We start from the raw sequence: 18582 nt of genomic DNA, 5'->3' as shown, positions 1-18582 counted from the left end.
GTAGTATCTACAATATTGATAATAAAAACTCAGAAATGTTCAATATCATTTACATAACTGCATGAATAACCTTTCCTCAGAGGAAAATACGGTCTGAAGCTAAAAAGGTGGCAGGGTCCGCAAAATACAAACTAAGTAATGCAGTATGAAATTGTGTTGAAATGAAAACAAGTTTATTTATTTACAGCTTCTTCCAAAAACCTACATAGTGCACCTTTAATACCATACAAGATGAATGAAAGAAGCAGATGATTACATTTGAGAAGCTGTAACCTTTGGAATGGTTGCATATTTTTTGCATGAAATGAAACTTCTGAGTAATAACTCATCAACTATCAAATTTTTCTTTCTATTAATAATTTTCTGTAAATCAAACATACTAGGATGTTTATTTATCTGTGTGCTAATATCAAGTATAGTTAAATGGGGTAGGTGAATAACACTCGTATCAAATTCAAGTTTTCCAGTCAACTAGCTCACTGTTACCTTAAGAACAGAGACGTCTACTGTTTTTTTCTATTCTTTGCCATAAAGGTACTTTGGCATTTCCTAAACCAAAGAGAGACATCATCTCCATGTTAAAAAGAATGAATCTTAGATCACTGGCAAAAAGGGATAGTATCTAATTAAAGTAGAGAGCGGATGGCTTTCTAGACTTAAAGGATTTGGAGAATCTGTTGCTCCTGAGCGGAGAAAGAGGGATGTAGCTGCGCCATGCCTGGGCCCAGCCCCCGGCTCTCTCTCCTGGCAGATTCCAGTTGAAAGTTAATTGGACGGGGAGAGGTCTGAGACAGGCTGCGCTGAGGCCCATTAGTGATTCCCCTGACGAATGCAGAGCCACGAGGATCACAGACTCACAAATAGGAGGATTAAAATAATCAATAGCCTTGACTTCCATCGACCACACACATACACACACACACACCAAGTAATTAGTGGACAACCTATTCAGCAGTGGACTATGACACCCTCCTGAACCTTACCCCACACACACAAGCTCAACACTCCACTAGCTGTGGTGCCTAATGAGGGGAAATAGTTGTGGCTGCTTGTGAGGAAAATGAAGAAAAGGTCAGGAAGCCACCAAACAGCCTTCTACTGCTCATATCATGGTGCTTTGTCACAAAATAATTTCTTGGAAAATTGACCACATGAAGCCAAGTATAAAATATTTTTAGGCTAAAATTTTAGTTTGCAATCCATCAGGAGAAACCAAACATTGTCTTTAACAGCCAATAGTGGATTATTTTAGTGCCAAAACATAGACTTCTTCTTTGGCTCATGACAGCATGAAGAACAGCTCAAGATATTCCTCTTGCATTATACACTGCATATTTTGACAGTTTTAGTGGGCTTTTTAACACAGAAGATTCAAGCAGCAACACTGCCCTCTTGTGTACCAGGGAAAACAGACACTTTGTGTAGAACCCATTAAGACCACGACATTTTTTCAGGAAACACATTTATTTAGCAACAAAATTGGGGTGAATTAAAACAATGGGAACCCATTTGAAATGTCTCTTTCTACCTTATGACAGTATGGCTTTGAATATACTGCTTATCTGCAGAATCTGAGGAGGAACAAGTTCCTCAGTCAAAGCAAGTCTTAGCCAATGATACAGTAAGTCGCTGACAGATTTTACGTATATATATATTAATGTCCCATCAAACTTTAATACATTGGTATTAATAGTTACAGTAGTTCATTATCAATTTATGTCATCTTAAGTGCTGCATCTTGGAATGTTATTGCAAACAATGCGAGCACAATGTAAGACTCCTGAATGCATACAAGTTGGTCATATGTGTGAATGGACCTGACAGCAATAGCCAGAACCGTTTGTGTTTCTTTTAGGAATGTAAAGGCACTTATTAAATTAAAGGTGGAACTAATCCATGGAAAAGGCTGAAGGGGGACTGTAGAAGCTAACTGCAAAAAGAGGGTATGTGTGACAGGATAAAAAAAACAGCGGGATGCACTTGGTCTTCACCCGTTCATCACCATCCTGACGAGTTCTGTAAAAGAGGTGAGAAAGAAACAGATGTTAGAGTCATGGTTGAGATCTTGGCAGAGACCCCCTCCAACTGCAGCATGTGGCATCCAGCTTTGGTAAGGCTGGGTGGGAGGCGCTGCATTTGGAGGCAGATCCCCTATATTCTGCTCATCCATAGGAAAAAGAAGGATTTAGGAGGGTATGAGAGAAAGAGGTGAGGCAATCATCTCTATCTCCTATTACGCCAAAGCATTTGACCATTTCTACAATCCAAGAAGAGCTGGTTAGAGAAGCCATCCTCGCTGTTTGCTTTCCTCTAGTTGAGAAGCAGAGAAAAAGGGAGAAGATCAAGGGGAGCTACAGTCCAGTCAGTGTGGCTAGCTGAAAATTCAGCTTCCACCAGTACAGAAGAAAAAAAAAATCAGCACAAGAGCAACTCATTGCAATTCTCTGGTTAGTAGAAAAAGAGACTGGTCCACTCTCCCAAAGCTGGTGGCTGTACTTGAATGTAAAACATGTCTACAATGTAAGAAACTGTTTTATCTGTCTATGAAAAGAGCAACACCTCTAACACCAACAGAGGAAAAAAGCTTATTTTAATAGCACCAATGACATGCAAATGAGATTAGAAGAGCCGGCTTGTGACCTCCACACCCATCAGATAATTCAGTGGCCACCAGACTTTCTCTGAATGAGACCAGTCACTTCCCTGTGTGTCCACCATATCCCCTCATAAACTGAGGGGAGTCTCAGACACATGCAGAGGGGCATGCTGCAGCCAGGGGCCAAGACAGAGGGCTGCAGGAGAGAGACAGAACAGCAGGGAGGCTAAACATGGGTCAAAGCCTCAGGACTAAAGATGAGAGGAACCGCTAGGCTTTCCCACAGGCACCTACGGGTCAAATCTACTTTGCAACAGCACATTGATCCTGTTTGCCAATTAGAAGGGCACCACTACAGTTGATTAGTGTTAGGGTGGCCTAATGGGAGTGGATTATTTCACAACTAAAATCAGGAAAGCCTGGAGGTGCCATCTCATTGTATACCCAATGCCCGTACCGGCCCTCAGCCCGACATGATGTGGCGGACAAATGCTGCGGAGGAAGAACAGTTAACACACTGTCAGCAGTTGACATTTATACATGGCCTCTTAAAGCAGTCCACAAGTGTAAAGAACACATAATAGACAGACAGTAACGTAAATAGATACCCATCTCATTGCAATACTTAATGAAGTTTAGCAGTTAAGGGGGGCTTTCAATAATTGCCTTTAGATAACCGACTTTAGGGGTGCAACGATTCTCCAAATCCAAGGGTTTTTTGAAACCCTTAGGGTTTATTTTCCTTTGCATGAATTAACTTGACAAATCAAATTAGAAAACAAAATAAATAAAAGACCTAAAACTGGTCTACATTTTAACTTATGCAGCAAAAAGTCTTTGAAAAGTGGGACGTGAATGGGATTGTTTGTACTTTTACAAGCAGCCACTAAATGCACCATGTAGCATGCAGTCAGGCGACAAAAACAGACAGACTGACAGACAAATCTCGACGAGGAGCAGGTTAGTTTGAGGGGAGAAGTGTCTTTTTTCACAGTATTTGCACGACCACAACTTGAGAACTTGGACATTTGTTTTCCTGCTTCAATCTCAGTTTCAGATTTGTCACACCCCTAAAGAACTGAACTCTACACACATAAATAAAAACAGAACACATAAAGTGTAATTCATGACCACGGTTTCCTGGGTATGGTGGTTAAATTGAATACATTGCAGGTTTATGGCAACAACATTGTCACACACCATCAGCCTTATAAAAGCAAGTATCCCATTTTGTTCTTTTTTCTTCTTTGCTCTCACCTTCATAATTGATGCAGCCATTTGCATCTTCGTGGCCTGCCAAGAGCGTCTCCACTTCCTCCTCTGTCATTTTCTCACCTGTGAATGGTACATTTTCACATTACATGGGTGACTTTACCATTATCTTTTGAAGGAAAGGCAAAAAATAGGATTTCACACATACAGAAAAATGAATAATACAGGAAATTCTGATAATCATAAAATAGATATCTCCCAGTGCCGAATGAATTTACAAAACATGCACATCAAGTTTTCAGTAAATTAGTTTAGCACTGATAGTGTCCATTGTGGTGATTACAGTACTCTGCTGGCAGTGAAAAATATAAATGGTGTGTATAAAAGAAACCAACCCAAAAATAGTCCACCTATCCAGATATGTTCATTCACGGGTGATAAAAATGGAACTTGCCTAATGTGGTGAGGACGTGACGAAGCTCTGCTCCCATTACTGTGCCGTTGCCCTCCTTGTCGAAGACACGCAATCCCTCCACAAAATCCTCCATGGAGCCCTGATCTTTATTTTTAGCGATGGCCTGGAACATGGGCAGGAACTGCTCAAAGTCTAGCATCTTGTGGTTCATCTCTGCAAAACGATAAGAAAAACAAATTATATGAGGCAAGTCTGTGGGCAGTACAACATTATCACTGAAAGATTAGGAGATAAAAGTTAGTTTTTTTCAGCACAATTACATGTTTTGTGCAAATAAAAGACATATCTCCCAGTTCTGCTCTCACCCTCAGCCTTGGGGTTGCCCAGGACTTTGAGCACCTCAGCGTTGACAGGGTTCTGTCCCAGGGCCCGCATGACATCCCCACACTGGCTGAAGCTGATCTTCCCATCTCCTGTCCTGTCGAACAGCAGGAATGCCTCCTTAAACTCTGCAGGGTACACAAACACATGACGAATTATAGAACCGGTATAAATTATAGCAGAGGTGAAGAGACAAGCAGACATGTATGGAGGAATGATATGGAGATAAGAAGCGGAATGACAAAAGATGAAACAATAGAGCTAGACAGATGGGAAAGAAAATGAGAACAGACTACAGAAGGCACAGATCAGGACAAGTGATTAAGCGGTTATCTGAGCAGGCAGAGCACAAAGCACCAGAATGACGAACCCAGGTAGATCTTAAAAGCCACTCTATGTGAAGCTGAAAGGCAAATTTTGTAAATCAATGTCATTACTATTTACAATTTAGGGGTTGGTTGGCTGCCGGTTTTGCTGATCTGGACATGTGTATGACCTGTCAACCTGTTTGCCTAAACGGACTGAACTGACATTTTTAGCTGTAAGATGTTGTGGAAAAATACAAATTAATTTTTCACAGTGGGACATAATGAGAGGAAGCCACTGAGTCATGTGCAACACCGATGGGTAAATCTAGTACTAGTGGTTCAAACATGAATTGACTCGATACCAAAATGGTTTGAATTTTTTACATCGGCCCAACCTTAATACATTTGCATGGTAGAGTGGACACACTAAAAACAGTTTGCTCTCTGTACTCTGTGGTTAACATTGCAAACATCCTGCTAAGTTCCCCAATTCAGCAAATACTTTATTTGTGTGAGTCATCTGGTTAGTCTTAGACTTTTTCCACAACAAATCAACACAAACATGGTTAAAAACCTCAGTGCAACACTACATGCTCTGTCATCCTTGTTGTAGTTTGAACATGCAAACACTTATGGATTAAGTTTCCAAAAGTATCAAATAGTGTTGTCATGACCGTGGAACTTCTAATTTTGTTACAAAACATAAAAAGTAGTGATACTCTTACCATGTTTAACCCCACAGGGGGGCACAATATGAGGACATACAATTTAGATTTCTATTTAAAGATAAATCTAACAAGGTGTGTGTACTGTGTGTTTAGTATGACGTGAACAACAGTATCTAAATGAATTTGCTACTGAGCATAGTCAGAAGAGTGGAAGGAGGCAGAACTATGCGGCCACTGCAGCAGTGCATGTGTCAACTTGCTATGGGAGAGAAGAGAGAGCAAGAAAAGCTCAGCTGGTACAGGCCTATTGATACTTTGGAAAATGAGTATTAAAACTTTTTCAAATGTTCAGAATCGATATGTAATGATATTTTGATAGTTCTGACAACACTAGTATCAAATATATTGGAACTACAGGTAAAGGCGTTTAAGTGTAGTAGTAACTATGCATGCCACAGCACAAATAAAGCTTTAGAACAACCAGATATGGATAAAGTAAGTTTTAAAGAATGTTTTTAAAACTCTGAAGATAAGGATAAAGAGATGTGTTATCTTAAAGAAAATGGGACCATCCTAAGGCTGTATGTCTAAACAGAAGTAATCAGATTTTCTACTGAACATCAACAACAGATAAAAATCTTTAAATAGTCAACAGAGGCACTCACTAAAGTGACCTAAAAGTCAACAAGATAAGTTTATTTACAGTTAACTTGTATTTAAAACAATTACATTACAGTAGTGGGGGTATTTTTGACCCTCAAACTATTCCAAAGTTGCCCTCGGTGTTGATGCTTGGAAAACCAAATCGTGAGTGAAATGCCACAACCAGCAAAATGTTCGGTAATTGCACTTGATAAACACCACAAAACGTAACGAATCAAATATTTTTTTCTTTGCTACTGCAACTGTCAGGAAGGCTTTAAACTGAGAAAACTCAAAAACAGGTAATTACTATTATATTGAGATATGATATTCAGTCCATTGCCTGCCAAAGCATAAAAAAAAAGAGACAAAAAAAATCAAATTTGACTTGATTTATACTGTTGTGTGACTTGTCTGTAACAGGTTAATGTCACCTCTAACATAATAACTTCAAACTCATTTCATGATTGCAAACAAAAGATTAGTGTGTCAGAAGATCACCTGGATTAAGTTGATAGTTTTACCAGATTTAGCATCTGGTAGAGTCTATCTGGCAGACTGGTCTTGCAGTAAGCTTGAAAAATGTGCTTTAAAAAACTTAAAAATGCTTAATCTGACATCCCTACGGATTGCCAACACCGCTTTGACATCAATATTTTACAGCACAGCTGAAAAGTCAATAGCTACCTGGGCTTTCTAAGGCACTCACATTACCATATATTGAGTATTGAGGCTTCATCAACTGTCAGCAATGATGCAAGCTTGTCATTGATCAAAAAGTTGATTAATGTAGCTTTGATCTAATGTAAACCATTGTAGTTGTTAGGAACAACAGCCAAACAAAAAAGCTTAGCTAAGACCTTGTTATCAGGGTTGAGTTGGGTTACACAATATCCGGGCAGTGGTCTGTTCCCAATGTTGTGGGACAAGGCTATTCCCAAAAAAGCTCAGGCACTGTTGTGGAGTTTTTCCTGTTCAGAGGAATGCGCCTCTTCCCTTGTAGCCTGTGAGCACTTTTTCCCCAACACCATATTTGGTATTAGAGGAGTGGAGGAAAGTAGGAGGAGAGTGAGAGTAGCTACAGCCTATTATGTCAACGACGATTAAACAAACCAGCCCTAGGACACAAACTATCCACAACTGTATCCAGCACCAAAAAAGGGCACACTCGTGGAGATGGACCGCTTGGAAGATAACAGGCAAAGTTTATGGCAAACGGACACATCCAGGAATGACCACTGTCTTATGAGAACGGGTAAGTACTGCTAATGCATGATTGACCACATAACGTTACAAGAACACTGAAACACACGGTCAAAGCTGGTAAGTACTATAACGTTGTATATGCAACATGTGACTGATTTGGACGTACCAAACAACAGTGCAAAGCGACTCTCATTCACATTTATTACAGTTTAGGTTACTCCAAAACCAACATGCAGATCACACCCTAAACACTCGGAGATAGCCATCAGTTTTTTGTGCTAAGGCGGTCCCCACTTCACTGACTTACCATGAATTTGATCCACGTTAAATTCAATCTGGAAAGGACAAGCAGTTGCAAGTGGAAAGTGGTGAAACAGTACGGAAATAAGGAAGGAAAACCTAGCCTACAACCACGACTGCTATGACAGGCGAGCACAGAGCAGGGTGATAGTGGAGATACAGGGCAAAGTGTCTTCTCAACCAAGCAAAAAGGAAAGCATGCACAACAAGCGAGATCTGGAAAATGTCACAACACAAAATCAAAACTCACCAAGGATTTGATCTTCCGTGAATTCAGACTGTTCAAAGAGAAATTAAGCGACATGAAAATGGTTCCCTTTGCAGCGCAGTGAAAAGCTAACTTGGGTTAACATCAAGCGCTTTAAAACACATTTGTCAGTTAATTAGATCAACTAAAGCCAGACATTACCCAACTACAGCACATACAGCAATTACTGGTGTACTCACAGGTACTATGGAATCATTAGTAAGGTTATATTGGGGTTAACTTTATCTTTCGTGTAAGCTAACGTTAGCTTCTTAAAAGTTGCACTTCCGCTAGCGACCACAGAGCCAATTCAGATATTAAACTCAATTTAACGTCCCTAGGAAGCTAAATGAGAATCTTGAAACAATAATTAGATCACACAAAAACGTGAACAGTGCTAGTTCAGTGGAGTGGAACAAAAAGAAAACCCACCATAGCTGTGTTGGCTGAGGTGTGTCCGAGGCGTCGGCAAGCCAAAGAATGTGTGACGGCTTTCAGAGAAGGGCAGGGTGAGAAAACCCGAGCGGGAGTGCGTCATGACGTCTAGCACGTACGACGTACAACGGCCACGCTCCATATATAGGAATGAGCATCCAGGCATGGTTTGTGATTTACACTACATGACTTATATGTCTTAAAAGTCCTTAAACTGTTTATTTTTTGTTTGATTTGACTGATACACGTAGTAAGTAACTTTAAGCTGAATTCAAGAGCCGAATTTGATTAACTTATTCTGACCAGCTTGCCCTCCTATCAATTATTAAGGGATTTAAATACTCAAAGCTCCTCCTAGAAGCTGTTCTTCTCGTGCTCACCTTAAATCTGAGTTTAAGGCATGTACCTACAAGCATGGTTTTATATCACAACAAGTGTCAGTAGGAAATTTGAAGCCTACAATACACATGCATAAGTTGACCAGAGTCTAGTTGGTATAGAGCAGGGCTGTCCAAAGTGAGGCATGTTGACCAAAGTTGACTCACATGGAGGTTCAATATGGCCTGCCAGTTGTTTCTAGCTTAAAAAAAAGGAAAAGAAAAAAAGAACAAGTATAAAATTATGATATGAAAAAATGTTATTTATTAATTTTGTTTTTTCACAATCTGAGCCAGGCAGACCTAGCAAAATGTTGCACAGGAAGTACAATACCCCAAATTAGTTAGGGATATTGTGATCTTTTCACGTTTCATTTCATTGTTTATTTTGTGACATGTCTACATTTTTATATTGTGAATATTTTTGGTCCCTGAAAATAATGTGACACATTTCATTTGACTTTTATTGCATATCAATATGCAGCCTATATCCTAATATTCCTAATGTAGTCTAAGTCAATTAAGTGAATTTGGAACCCAAGTAAGTTTAAACATCTTTACAATTCAATACCATATAATAGGTGCTTGCTCTTGGACTGTGGACCTCCATTAATCTTTCAGTTTTTGGCCCTCCGATCATAACAGTTTGAGCACCCCTGCTCTAGAGATTTGTAGCTGAAGCTTTACACATATTGTGTCAAGTAGTTCCATTTTTTAAAACTGGTAATATTTGCATTTTAATATATTTGACCTTTTCAACAAGGTATATGAAGGATTTTTCTGACATAAACTATTATTCCAAGCACAGGATTTTATGGCACAATGCATGTTCGGAGGGGGATCTTTAATATAAGATGCGTTTAAGCAGCCTGCACTTATAATGTAATCATCGAGTCGTTGGGTCCTACTGTATGTTAACTGATGTGTGTCATGATTAGGACACACATTTTAAGATGTTTAAAAGGATGTTTGTGTCTTTGTGCTGTGTGTTTGCCTTTGGTAATCTTGACTCCACTTGCATAAATAAACGCATGACTGCAGTGAATGACTTTGCTAGGCTTTGCATTAAGGATGTGTGTGTCTGGCCGTGCAGGAACGATGAATTAATACAGGCCTGTGAGAACATGGACTCATGCCATGTCTCTTAACAGCCTGGCTAAAGTGCTGTCTGCGCTCAGCGGGAGCTCTGGCCCCCCTGTCTTGTCTGTGGTCCCACTGTGAGCAGAAGCGGATATCTTAACATGGCCCACATATCTGTGCAAGCTAAATGGGACAGTCTCATTCTATAAAATCATGCAGGACACACAGTGTGACACTTAAGCACATGAGGATGGCAGCAAAGCTAAAGCAACAACAAAGCCAAAGCACGTTAGGACAAAGTCTAATGTGGGCATCAATGTAGTCATAAGTAATACATTTTTTCAACATTTCTTTACATTAAAGTGTTTTGTGTTATTAGCCTATGCCTGCCTTTGACACGAGAACACTGTAATGGAGTGGACTAATGTAATGTTAGCATGTTTCCATTGATCAAGGTACCTTCTGATTTCTTCTTTGTATCATTTTTGATTTTATTCTTTTCTTAATCTCTTTATTTCTGATTTTGCCTATTTTTATCACCATTATTCATTTTACTTGTATCATTCATATTAAAATGTTGTCGTTTGCATTGAGTGTTTTTGTCTTCTCCTTAGGCAAGGTGTCCTTTTCTAGCTTGAATGCTTATTTTTAAAGGCGCTACATAAATAAAACACATTGTTGTTACTTATCTTTTTTACTAAATAACTATAATAACTGATGTATTATATTTACTAATTGAATCAATTAAAACATTTTTTTATTTCAGTCGGTATTCAGGAAATCTCACATGAATGCCTGATCAGCGTTTGAAATTAGCTGTCTGACTTCTATAATTTCCATGAACATCTTCTATCCATATGATCCAATAGCGTTGACGAAATGGGGTGATTCGAAATCCAGTAGCATTATTTGTTCCTTTATATATATGTATAACAAAAGATGCAGACCAAATTTATTATTGAGCTCCGACAAAGACATGTGTCACAGGAGGCTGAAAAATGAAGCTATAATTCCGAATTCCAGACTCCGCAGCACCATCTACTCTGCCATAACATGCTACTTTCCATAAATACTTGATACAGAATATTGTTAATAATGGAGTACAGCATTTGCTGTTCGACAAGACTATAAAATAATCACACATTTTCCATAAAACCTCAAACTCTTGTTGCCTTAAACGTTTGATCTTTTATAAGCAGACAACATAAGACACAACCAAGACAAAGGTTGCTGTACTGTATCTGTTACATGATGAATCAACGGTGTGCCTCAGGTTTGTTACCTTATATTGAGTACTGAGGCTTAATCAGCTGTCGGCAGCGATGCAATCTTGTCATTGATCAAAAGCTTGATAAATGTAGCTTTGCTCTAACTTTTGTCTCACAAGCTGTCATCCAAATCATCAGACTCTGTGGAGGTCTATTCTCTGTGTAGCCAGTTTTTTGTTTTGAAAAATGGGTCAAGTCAAAGCTCTCTAAATTTTTTACAAGGTGGAAAAAGCTATGTCCTCTCTATGAGTTTTGACTTCGATTTTGTTATTTTTGCCTCTTGAAATGATCACACAATCTGTGTGTAGGTCAGAAGGAGATGAGTATTAATTTGTGGGACCTTCCTGATGAAAGAAATAGCACACGCTGTGACAAGAAACTTTGTCCCTAAGGAGACCACTGATTGACTGACAGCCTCACTTTCAGTGCCCCATTTCTTTCCTTTACATTGTGTTATATTCCAGATTGATGCTGATGTCTTATTAGCATCAAACACTTAGACAGCTACTCAGTAAATCACCAGCACGTTATAGTTTTATGGAACAAATTGTCAAAAACTATTCATGAAATAAGATAGATTAATAGAACAAGATTTGTAAACTTCGTCCTAATTTCTGAATGCCCCACATTAGCTTTGTCTTAAGAGGTAGTGACTCCACTCACCTCCAAAGTACTGGGGTCAAACGGTGTATCCGAGGGGCGCAGCATCCTCGGTTTCTGCTCCGGAGCCAATTTTGGAGCCACAGGAGTTGTAGGGAGGCAGGGGTATGGAGGACCCAGTCTGGGTTGACTCACTGGTGAAGGAGACTTCTTAATGGAGGGTTCTCTTTTAGGAGCCATTCGTGATGTCCTGGACAGCCAGAAGTTAGTGTCAGACGTCTGAGAACAGCTGCCGCTGTGGCTGCTGAGAGGAGATACCAAGTAAAGTGTCTCAGCTGTGCGTAGCCTGTGGAGGTGGGGGTTGCGGGGAGAAGCAGGTTGATGAAGCTGATGATGCTCAGGGACCGGCAGGTGGATGAGGCAGAGGTGGATGTAGGTATGGAGAAGCTTGTGAGTGAATTTGTGAAGCAAGGCGTAGGAGGAGCTGAGATGAAAAGTGGAGTGTGGAATAACAGGGGGGGGGGGGATGGATATAGAAAGAAGCAGGCGCCTCTGTATGACTCCAAGCACATGATTTTATTTGGGTCAGACGTGCATGTGTGTGTGTATGTGGGCGAGCGAAGCAGAAATGTGAAGGGTTCCTTTGTCAAGCACAATAGACAGATTCTAGCCCAAATTACATCATCTTGTGTTTGTGAAGATGTGTTATAAGATGTGTCATAAATACTGTGCCTCATTCATAACCTGCAGTCTCATGCTGCAGCTAATAATAGGCTGTTCTAAAATAAAGAAATGTTCTCTTTGTCTCTGCCCACCAGATATTCTCCTCCTGATTCCTGTGGAGGCGCTGACACTGATACTAAACGCTAAGAACCAGAGGACAGGGAGGACACAATGTGTGAAACAGTTCACTAGGATTAGAGTCAATTTAGACCCTGTACTGTATGTTTTACTGTGTGAAGACTTGACTGTCATTGATTCATACAGAATACATTGCTTGAACGGTGAGCCCATATATGTGCATACATTGATATTGTGTGCAGCAATGTTTTTGTGTTTATCTTATTTTAATCCACATCACATACCATCACCAGAAGTTGTACTGGCCAATAGCCATAAGCAAAGGTTACCACTGGCCACTTGTAATAACTCATAAGAATGGATCAAGATGTTGCAATTTGAAACTTCTAAAGAATACAAATACAAATGATTTAGCTTACTCCATTTGTTATCATTTTGTTTTCACATGTCCATATCCATGAGTCTGCTGACACAAACTATAGACTGGCTTTCAATACAAAACAGAAGTTCCCCAAAACCACTTTAATTAAACCAAATATTTTGATTTTATGCTATAGTTCTACTTCCCTACATTTCAGAGGTAAATCACACGTTTTACTCATTCATTTGTCATTTTTAGTTGCAGATTAAGATTAGAATACAGTCTATGATCATTTTATAAAATAGGATTTATAAAGTCCAACTTTACAAAGAAACATTACAATGCTGTTTACACTGTAATGCATTTATTAACTAGTTGAATAATACTAATACAACATTGAGAGGGCTCTCTCTGCTGCATGATTAGTACTTTTATATCATGCATTCAGTAGATTTTGCTCATGATATGAATGCTTAGCTAAACTTTTAAAATGTTTTTTTTTTTCACTTGTAGGTATTATTATATTCTAGTAATGTAACACATCACTTTTTATACACCAGTGGTGCAATGTGGGTATGTTTACTGAAGTGCTGTACTTAAGCACAATAATGTATCACAGTATCGTAGTTTGTTTCTCAGTTTCTCCATTTTATGTCATTCTATACATCTACTCCACTACATTTCAGAGGTAAATATATTTGTATTCAATTATATTTTTCTGAAAACTTGAGTTATGGATTATAATTTCTCATACCAATCCTAATCCTGTCTGATAAAAACCATGAATCTCCAAATATCTCCAGAGTTATATGGTTTTTTGGATGAACTGAAAGTTTAAGTGTTCCTTCATGGGTTGAGAAACTACTACTTCTCAAATAAAATAAACTATATTAACAAAACAACAACATTTGTTCAGATGGAATATGCATTGTAACAAAGAAAAATAGAAAAGTGGACAAAAACTTTACAAACATATGATGATTTTATAGGACATGATATGCATTGCTTATAGATTAAACTACCCAGCAGTTTATAAAGTGATTAAAAGATTACAACCTTGAAGACTTACAGCACCTGAATGCAATGCATGCAAGAAATGTATCCAAAAACGCCATGATAGTAAAACACTGATCTGACAATGGACCTTTTTTCCCATATGACGAGTCATGTAGCTGATAATACTCACATGCTTTAATTTATGCAACATGATAAACGTACTGTGTATCATGTCCTGTGTGCAGTACAGCTACACAACCAAATGGAGGAGATAGTTCCAAAGGGTGCCACCAGATGTCACTATTACATCACAGGAAGACATGACCCCATGAAGTTTGGGGCTTCAACTAGTTTCAACTCTAAAAAAAGAAAAAGAAAAGTCTTGGTCAGTGAACCTCTGACTTAAAAACAGAAGTGAAACTTTTGAAATAATAATAGCCTAATAATAATAATAATAATAATAATAATAATAATAATAATAATAATAATAATAATAATAATAATAATCCGTCTTTTAAATTATCTAGGTGTCAAATTTAAAATCACTGTGATTATCGGAAAAGATAAGGATTTACGACTCTTGGCGTCACCGTAGCCTCTCCTCCAATAATCAACTCGTTAGCGGATTTTGGGCCACAATCCATCGCGCGCTCAATGGGCCTTGAAATCACCGTTTATGTGGCTCGAGCGTCAAAACAATGGCGACATAAGACCCTCGCTGTGAGACCAACGGCACTTCTGGCGCTTTTTAATAGCGGATCGAACAGGCAGAATGGGGGGGGGGGGGGGGGAAGACCTCTCGACAAAGTCATCCGAGTATTAAACACAACAAAGGTCCGATGTAGAAAAGCTTTCTTACTATTTTATTTTGAAATGTTAATAGATTCTGTCAGTCTGCAGCCTATTCACTTGGCAGCTGATTGCTGATGAGTCTGCCGAGCAGACAGCTCAGTTTAAGAAGATTAGCAGCGCCTCACGTTTTCCCCATCGTTTTGCGACAATAATCCACTACAACAGGCTAATAATAACAACAGGAGTATCCTTTATGTCTGCCTTCAAATAGATTATACGGGATAGAATTAGGACAGTTGAAATACTATCCTCTCGTAATATTCAGGTGTCTGCATGGTTCCCGTCATGTCTGAAATTCATTTTTGAAAATTATGGGACACTTAATTTGAAAAATTACCAGCATGGAATAATTTCCCCTGTCTTTCATTTTGTGAGCAATGTTGTGAAAGCAAATTCAATTACTCCAACTTAAAGGAAATGTTTCAACAGATCCTCCGAGGTGCCCCAACTGACTAATGAAATTATGGCAGTTCTCCCACCTAATGCCATTCAAAGTCTCTCCCCCTGCTACAGCAAATCTCCAAACCACCTGATTTATTTTTAATGATATTACACCCCTCAGTCGGCTGTGTCATGGTAATAATCGGGGCTGCTCCAGCTGCCTCTAGATCACATTAGCCAGGCTTAATATTGACAGTGCCGGGCCCACTAAACAATGAGGCTATGGGGATCGGGAGCTTAGAGGCTGCCTAGCCAATGGGCATACTGCAGGAGGTAGAGGAGATGCAGGCCAGGATGCTCCAGTTCCCTATGCCCTGGAGGACTGGCACCATCATTAGGCAGCGTCTTCTATAGTCCTGCGGAGCTTTAAAGCCACCACTACCCGATCCAGACCCCACCCAGGCCCCAGACATCAAAACCATACTGACAAGGGACCATGAAACTAGTGGCAACTTGATTCCCCGCTATTCTTTCACCGGATGGGGAGACCTGCCGGGACAACGGCTCAGCAGCTGCACCTTGTGTAGGTTCCTGCTGTGCCAAAGTCTATGAAAGGCTCAGGGAAAACTGCTCAGCCAGGCTCACCTTGAAACGAGCTGTTTGAAGTTCATCTTTAAGGCAGATAAGCAGTAATTCCTGTTTTCTGTCTGCAAAAAAGTAAAAAGTGTACTGTCTACTTAAACACTCATGAAATAACCTTAGAATTTTACAAATATTTTTCTATTCCGGGTGATATACAACCAAAATGCAAGAAAACCCTCTTGCAATCTGATTTGATTAGAGAAGTGCTTTTATCCGTTAGACTAATTTATGTTGCAGGCTTGTCTAGTTGCCATATTTGCATAATGGTCACACTGGGAATCAGACTAGGCCACTTGTGGGACACTTGCACCTGATCACAGAGACACCATGGCTCCTTGCCAATCACACCTCCACAGTCGATTCTCCCAATTAAAAATCACCTGGATTTGTCCTTGGATTTGTCAGGTTGTCCAACATCACTTCGACGTCCCTGTACACTGAGGTTTTATCTTCTGTCCCAAATTGTTGTTTGGATCGGAGGGGATTTTGTACGGGGGCCCACAGATTACCGTCGTTGATTAGTGGTTGGGTGTAATCCTTTCAGCCCCCTCTCTCCAAAACACCCCTGGGATATGCCCGTCTCCCTGAGGACCGGCAGCGTGGCAGATGGATCCTCCTCCCCCTTCTTCTGCCCCCCTCTAACAGCACACCCAAAAACACTGTTGATGTCCTGGGACGGAGGTTGTAAAGTATCCTGAATATGAAACCACAGGCACCTTTGTTTAATGGCTCTCTCCCCACTTAGTGAGAATTGCCCTCAGGCCTGATTCCCATTCTGTAGCTACATTTCGGCAAGATTGGAATGTCTTCCAAATCCATTAGCCTAAAGGAAGACGAATAAGCTGCAAACAATCTGCTCATATTGCCTGGATGAAATGCTGCTAGATCTTATCAAAAAAACTCACTTTGTGAGCAGGAGAACCCAAAGCTGTTGACATCATAGTTTTATGGATATGGTGAACCATTTTCCAAAACATACATAAACTGGTTAGACGTCAAACATGGGATTATATTCCTACACAAGGAGGTAATTGTCCACTTGTCCTGGGGGCTTTAAATCACACACATGCCTTTTTCTTCTTTGAGTCTACAGCTATCATGTGTCTTGTGTGTTCATGCGCAAAGATGTAAGGTTCTGGCTGCAGGTGGCACAGTGGAAATTGGCAGTTTTTAACTTCCATTCAAGCAGTAATCTCCATGATTAATATAATTTGATTTACACATAGAAGCAGTGGCGATTCTAGACTCTGTTGGGACACATGGGAAAAGTTCAAAAGTGCCCCTCAAACCAGCGTTCATTGGCAATGTGCTATTAATAATCTGACACCAAATAAAAATAAACAAAACCCAAACTTTTTTATTTCCAATGTTTGAATAAGTAGATTTTTTTAAAATATATATAAGATTTTTTTTATCTTATATATAAACCTAAGTACAATTAAAACCTAAATTAATACCTAATACCTTCAACGTTGTCACAATGACAATAACCCATGTTACAAGGCCAGTGATCATCCACACATACAACAATGATTTTGAAGCAGCAGTGGTGCACAGTATAATACTTTTATAGGAGTTGTATAGTTTTCATTGAAATATATACCAATATGAAACCTTCCCCCTCATCAGGTTTCCACTGTTCCAAAATCTCACTTAAACTTGCTAAGATAAGACTTTTGTGTGCAATGGTAATGTGTAAACTCTGCATTTACACCCGGGTCAGCTTTCTCGTAAGACCTGGGTGAACACCCCAATTCCACCGCAAAAAGTGATGGTGCATTATCAACATCCGGTGGTGGTGCTTGAATAAGGAAGGAATTTGGGATGCATCTATCCAAGGATGTTTTATCACTGGACACAGCGTTGGAGGTGGAGCACTGTTCATCTATCTATAAATACAAGGAATCTCTGTCTATCTCTGTGTGTATGTGTCTGTTGGTCAAATATCTCTGCGGATCAGGATCACACTGACCTGAGACTTTCAACATGGCTGCTGCATGGTTCAGTGGTGTGCATCTAAGCATTTACTTGGACTGCAATGATACCGTGAATAAATTATTTCATAAATGCTTTACAAATTCCGCCGAGCATTGTCCACAGCAGCCACCACAGTCACGTGTGCACCAGAGCCAATCACTGCAGAGCTCAAGCCCACAACATACCTGAAGAAACAAGCGGATTTATACATGCAGCAGAACGAGCTGGACCGGGATTTTGCCGGCGGTTCGGTCCCGTTCTGTTCTGTTCTGTGCATCTAAACTGACTGTTGTGAATTAATGAGATTAAACGAGTCCGGACCGAATCTGTTCGGGTCTGAGGAGATCTGGAGATGCGCGGACAACAAAGTGGAATCGGAATCTGTGGATGTTTGTGTGTAGCTAGCCTGCTAGCTAGCCGCTAGCAGGCTAGCTATACGGCCCATGGACCGGACGCATCGACATGTCCAAAACCGGACCTTGGGTAAATAATGTCCGCCACGCTGTAGTTAGTGTGTTATGTAGTGTTTGGTGTAGTGTGTTTAGTGTGTGGTGGAGTCGTTTTTTTGTTTAATGAGTATGCACAAATTTAGTTAACAACAATTTATATTTGCATTATAAGTAAAAAAAAAAAGGTTTGTTGTAAATATGTTTATTTGTGGTTTTCACAGTAAAAAAAATAAACTTTTTCTACTCGGATTTTATGTTTTTTTTTGTGATTTTAGGTCCATTGTGTTAATACAGTTTGTCAAAATAAAAAAAATAACTGTACAGTCACACATGTGAGGTTGTGCTGAAAATAATGACACCAAGTAAATAGTTTTTAAGGTGAAATATA

At 39.6% G+C, this 18582-nt stretch overlaps 1 protein-coding gene across 6 annotated transcripts; it reads right to left on the bottom strand.

Moving 5' to 3' along the window:
• Positions 1–1445: 1445 nt before the first annotated feature.
• zgc:153867 (myosin light polypeptide 6) lies at positions 1446–12151 on the bottom strand. 6 transcript variants are annotated; one of them, XM_030423048.1, is made up of 7 exons: positions 11799–12151; positions 7736–7763; positions 4589–4732; positions 4263–4436; positions 3854–3931; positions 3041–3088; positions 1446–2016 (listed from the first exon to the last, which is right to left on the bottom strand). In XM_030423048.1, the coding sequence occupies exons 1-6, from the start codon at positions 11973–11975 to the stop codon at positions 3060–3062; spliced, it is 630 nt and encodes a 209-aa protein (XP_030278908.1). In that variant the 5' UTR covers positions 11976–12151; the 3' UTR covers positions 1446–2016; positions 3041–3059. The 6 variants fall into 6 exon arrangements, with proteins under 6 accessions (XP_030278908.1, XP_030278907.1, XP_030278910.1 ...); XM_030423047.1 differs by having other exon boundaries at positions 3054–3088; positions 11799–12150; XM_030423050.1 differs by lacking the exons at positions 7736–7763; positions 11799–12151 and adding exons at positions 7979–8006; positions 8408–8536 and having other exon boundaries at positions 3054–3088.
• Positions 12152–18582: the final 6431 nt, after the last annotated feature.

The sequence above is a fragment of the Sparus aurata genome, chromosome 7, assembly GCF_900880675.1.
Source record: "Sparus aurata chromosome 7, fSpaAur1.1, whole genome shotgun sequence".
NCBI lineage: Eukaryota > Metazoa > Chordata > Actinopteri > Spariformes > Sparidae > Sparus > Sparus aurata.
The sequence above is the reverse complement of the archived record's forward strand: the minus strand, read 5'-3'. Positions and strand labels throughout refer to the sequence as shown.

Excerpts from the sequence above, each read along its gene's own strand:
- zgc:153867 (XM_030423048.1), bottom strand. The coding sequence starts at position 11,975 with ATGGCTCCTAAAAGAGAACCCTCCATTAAGAAGTCTCCTTCACCAGTG. Across the intron at positions 7,764-11,798 it reads TTGACCCCAGTACTTTGGAG|ATTGAATTTAACGTGGATCA; the intron begins GTGAGTGGAGTC and ends TGTCCTTTCCAG. Across the intron at positions 3,089-3,853 it reads TGGCTGCATCAATTATGAAG|CATTTGTCCGCCACATCATG; the intron begins GTGAGAGCAAAG and ends CTTCCTCCGCAG.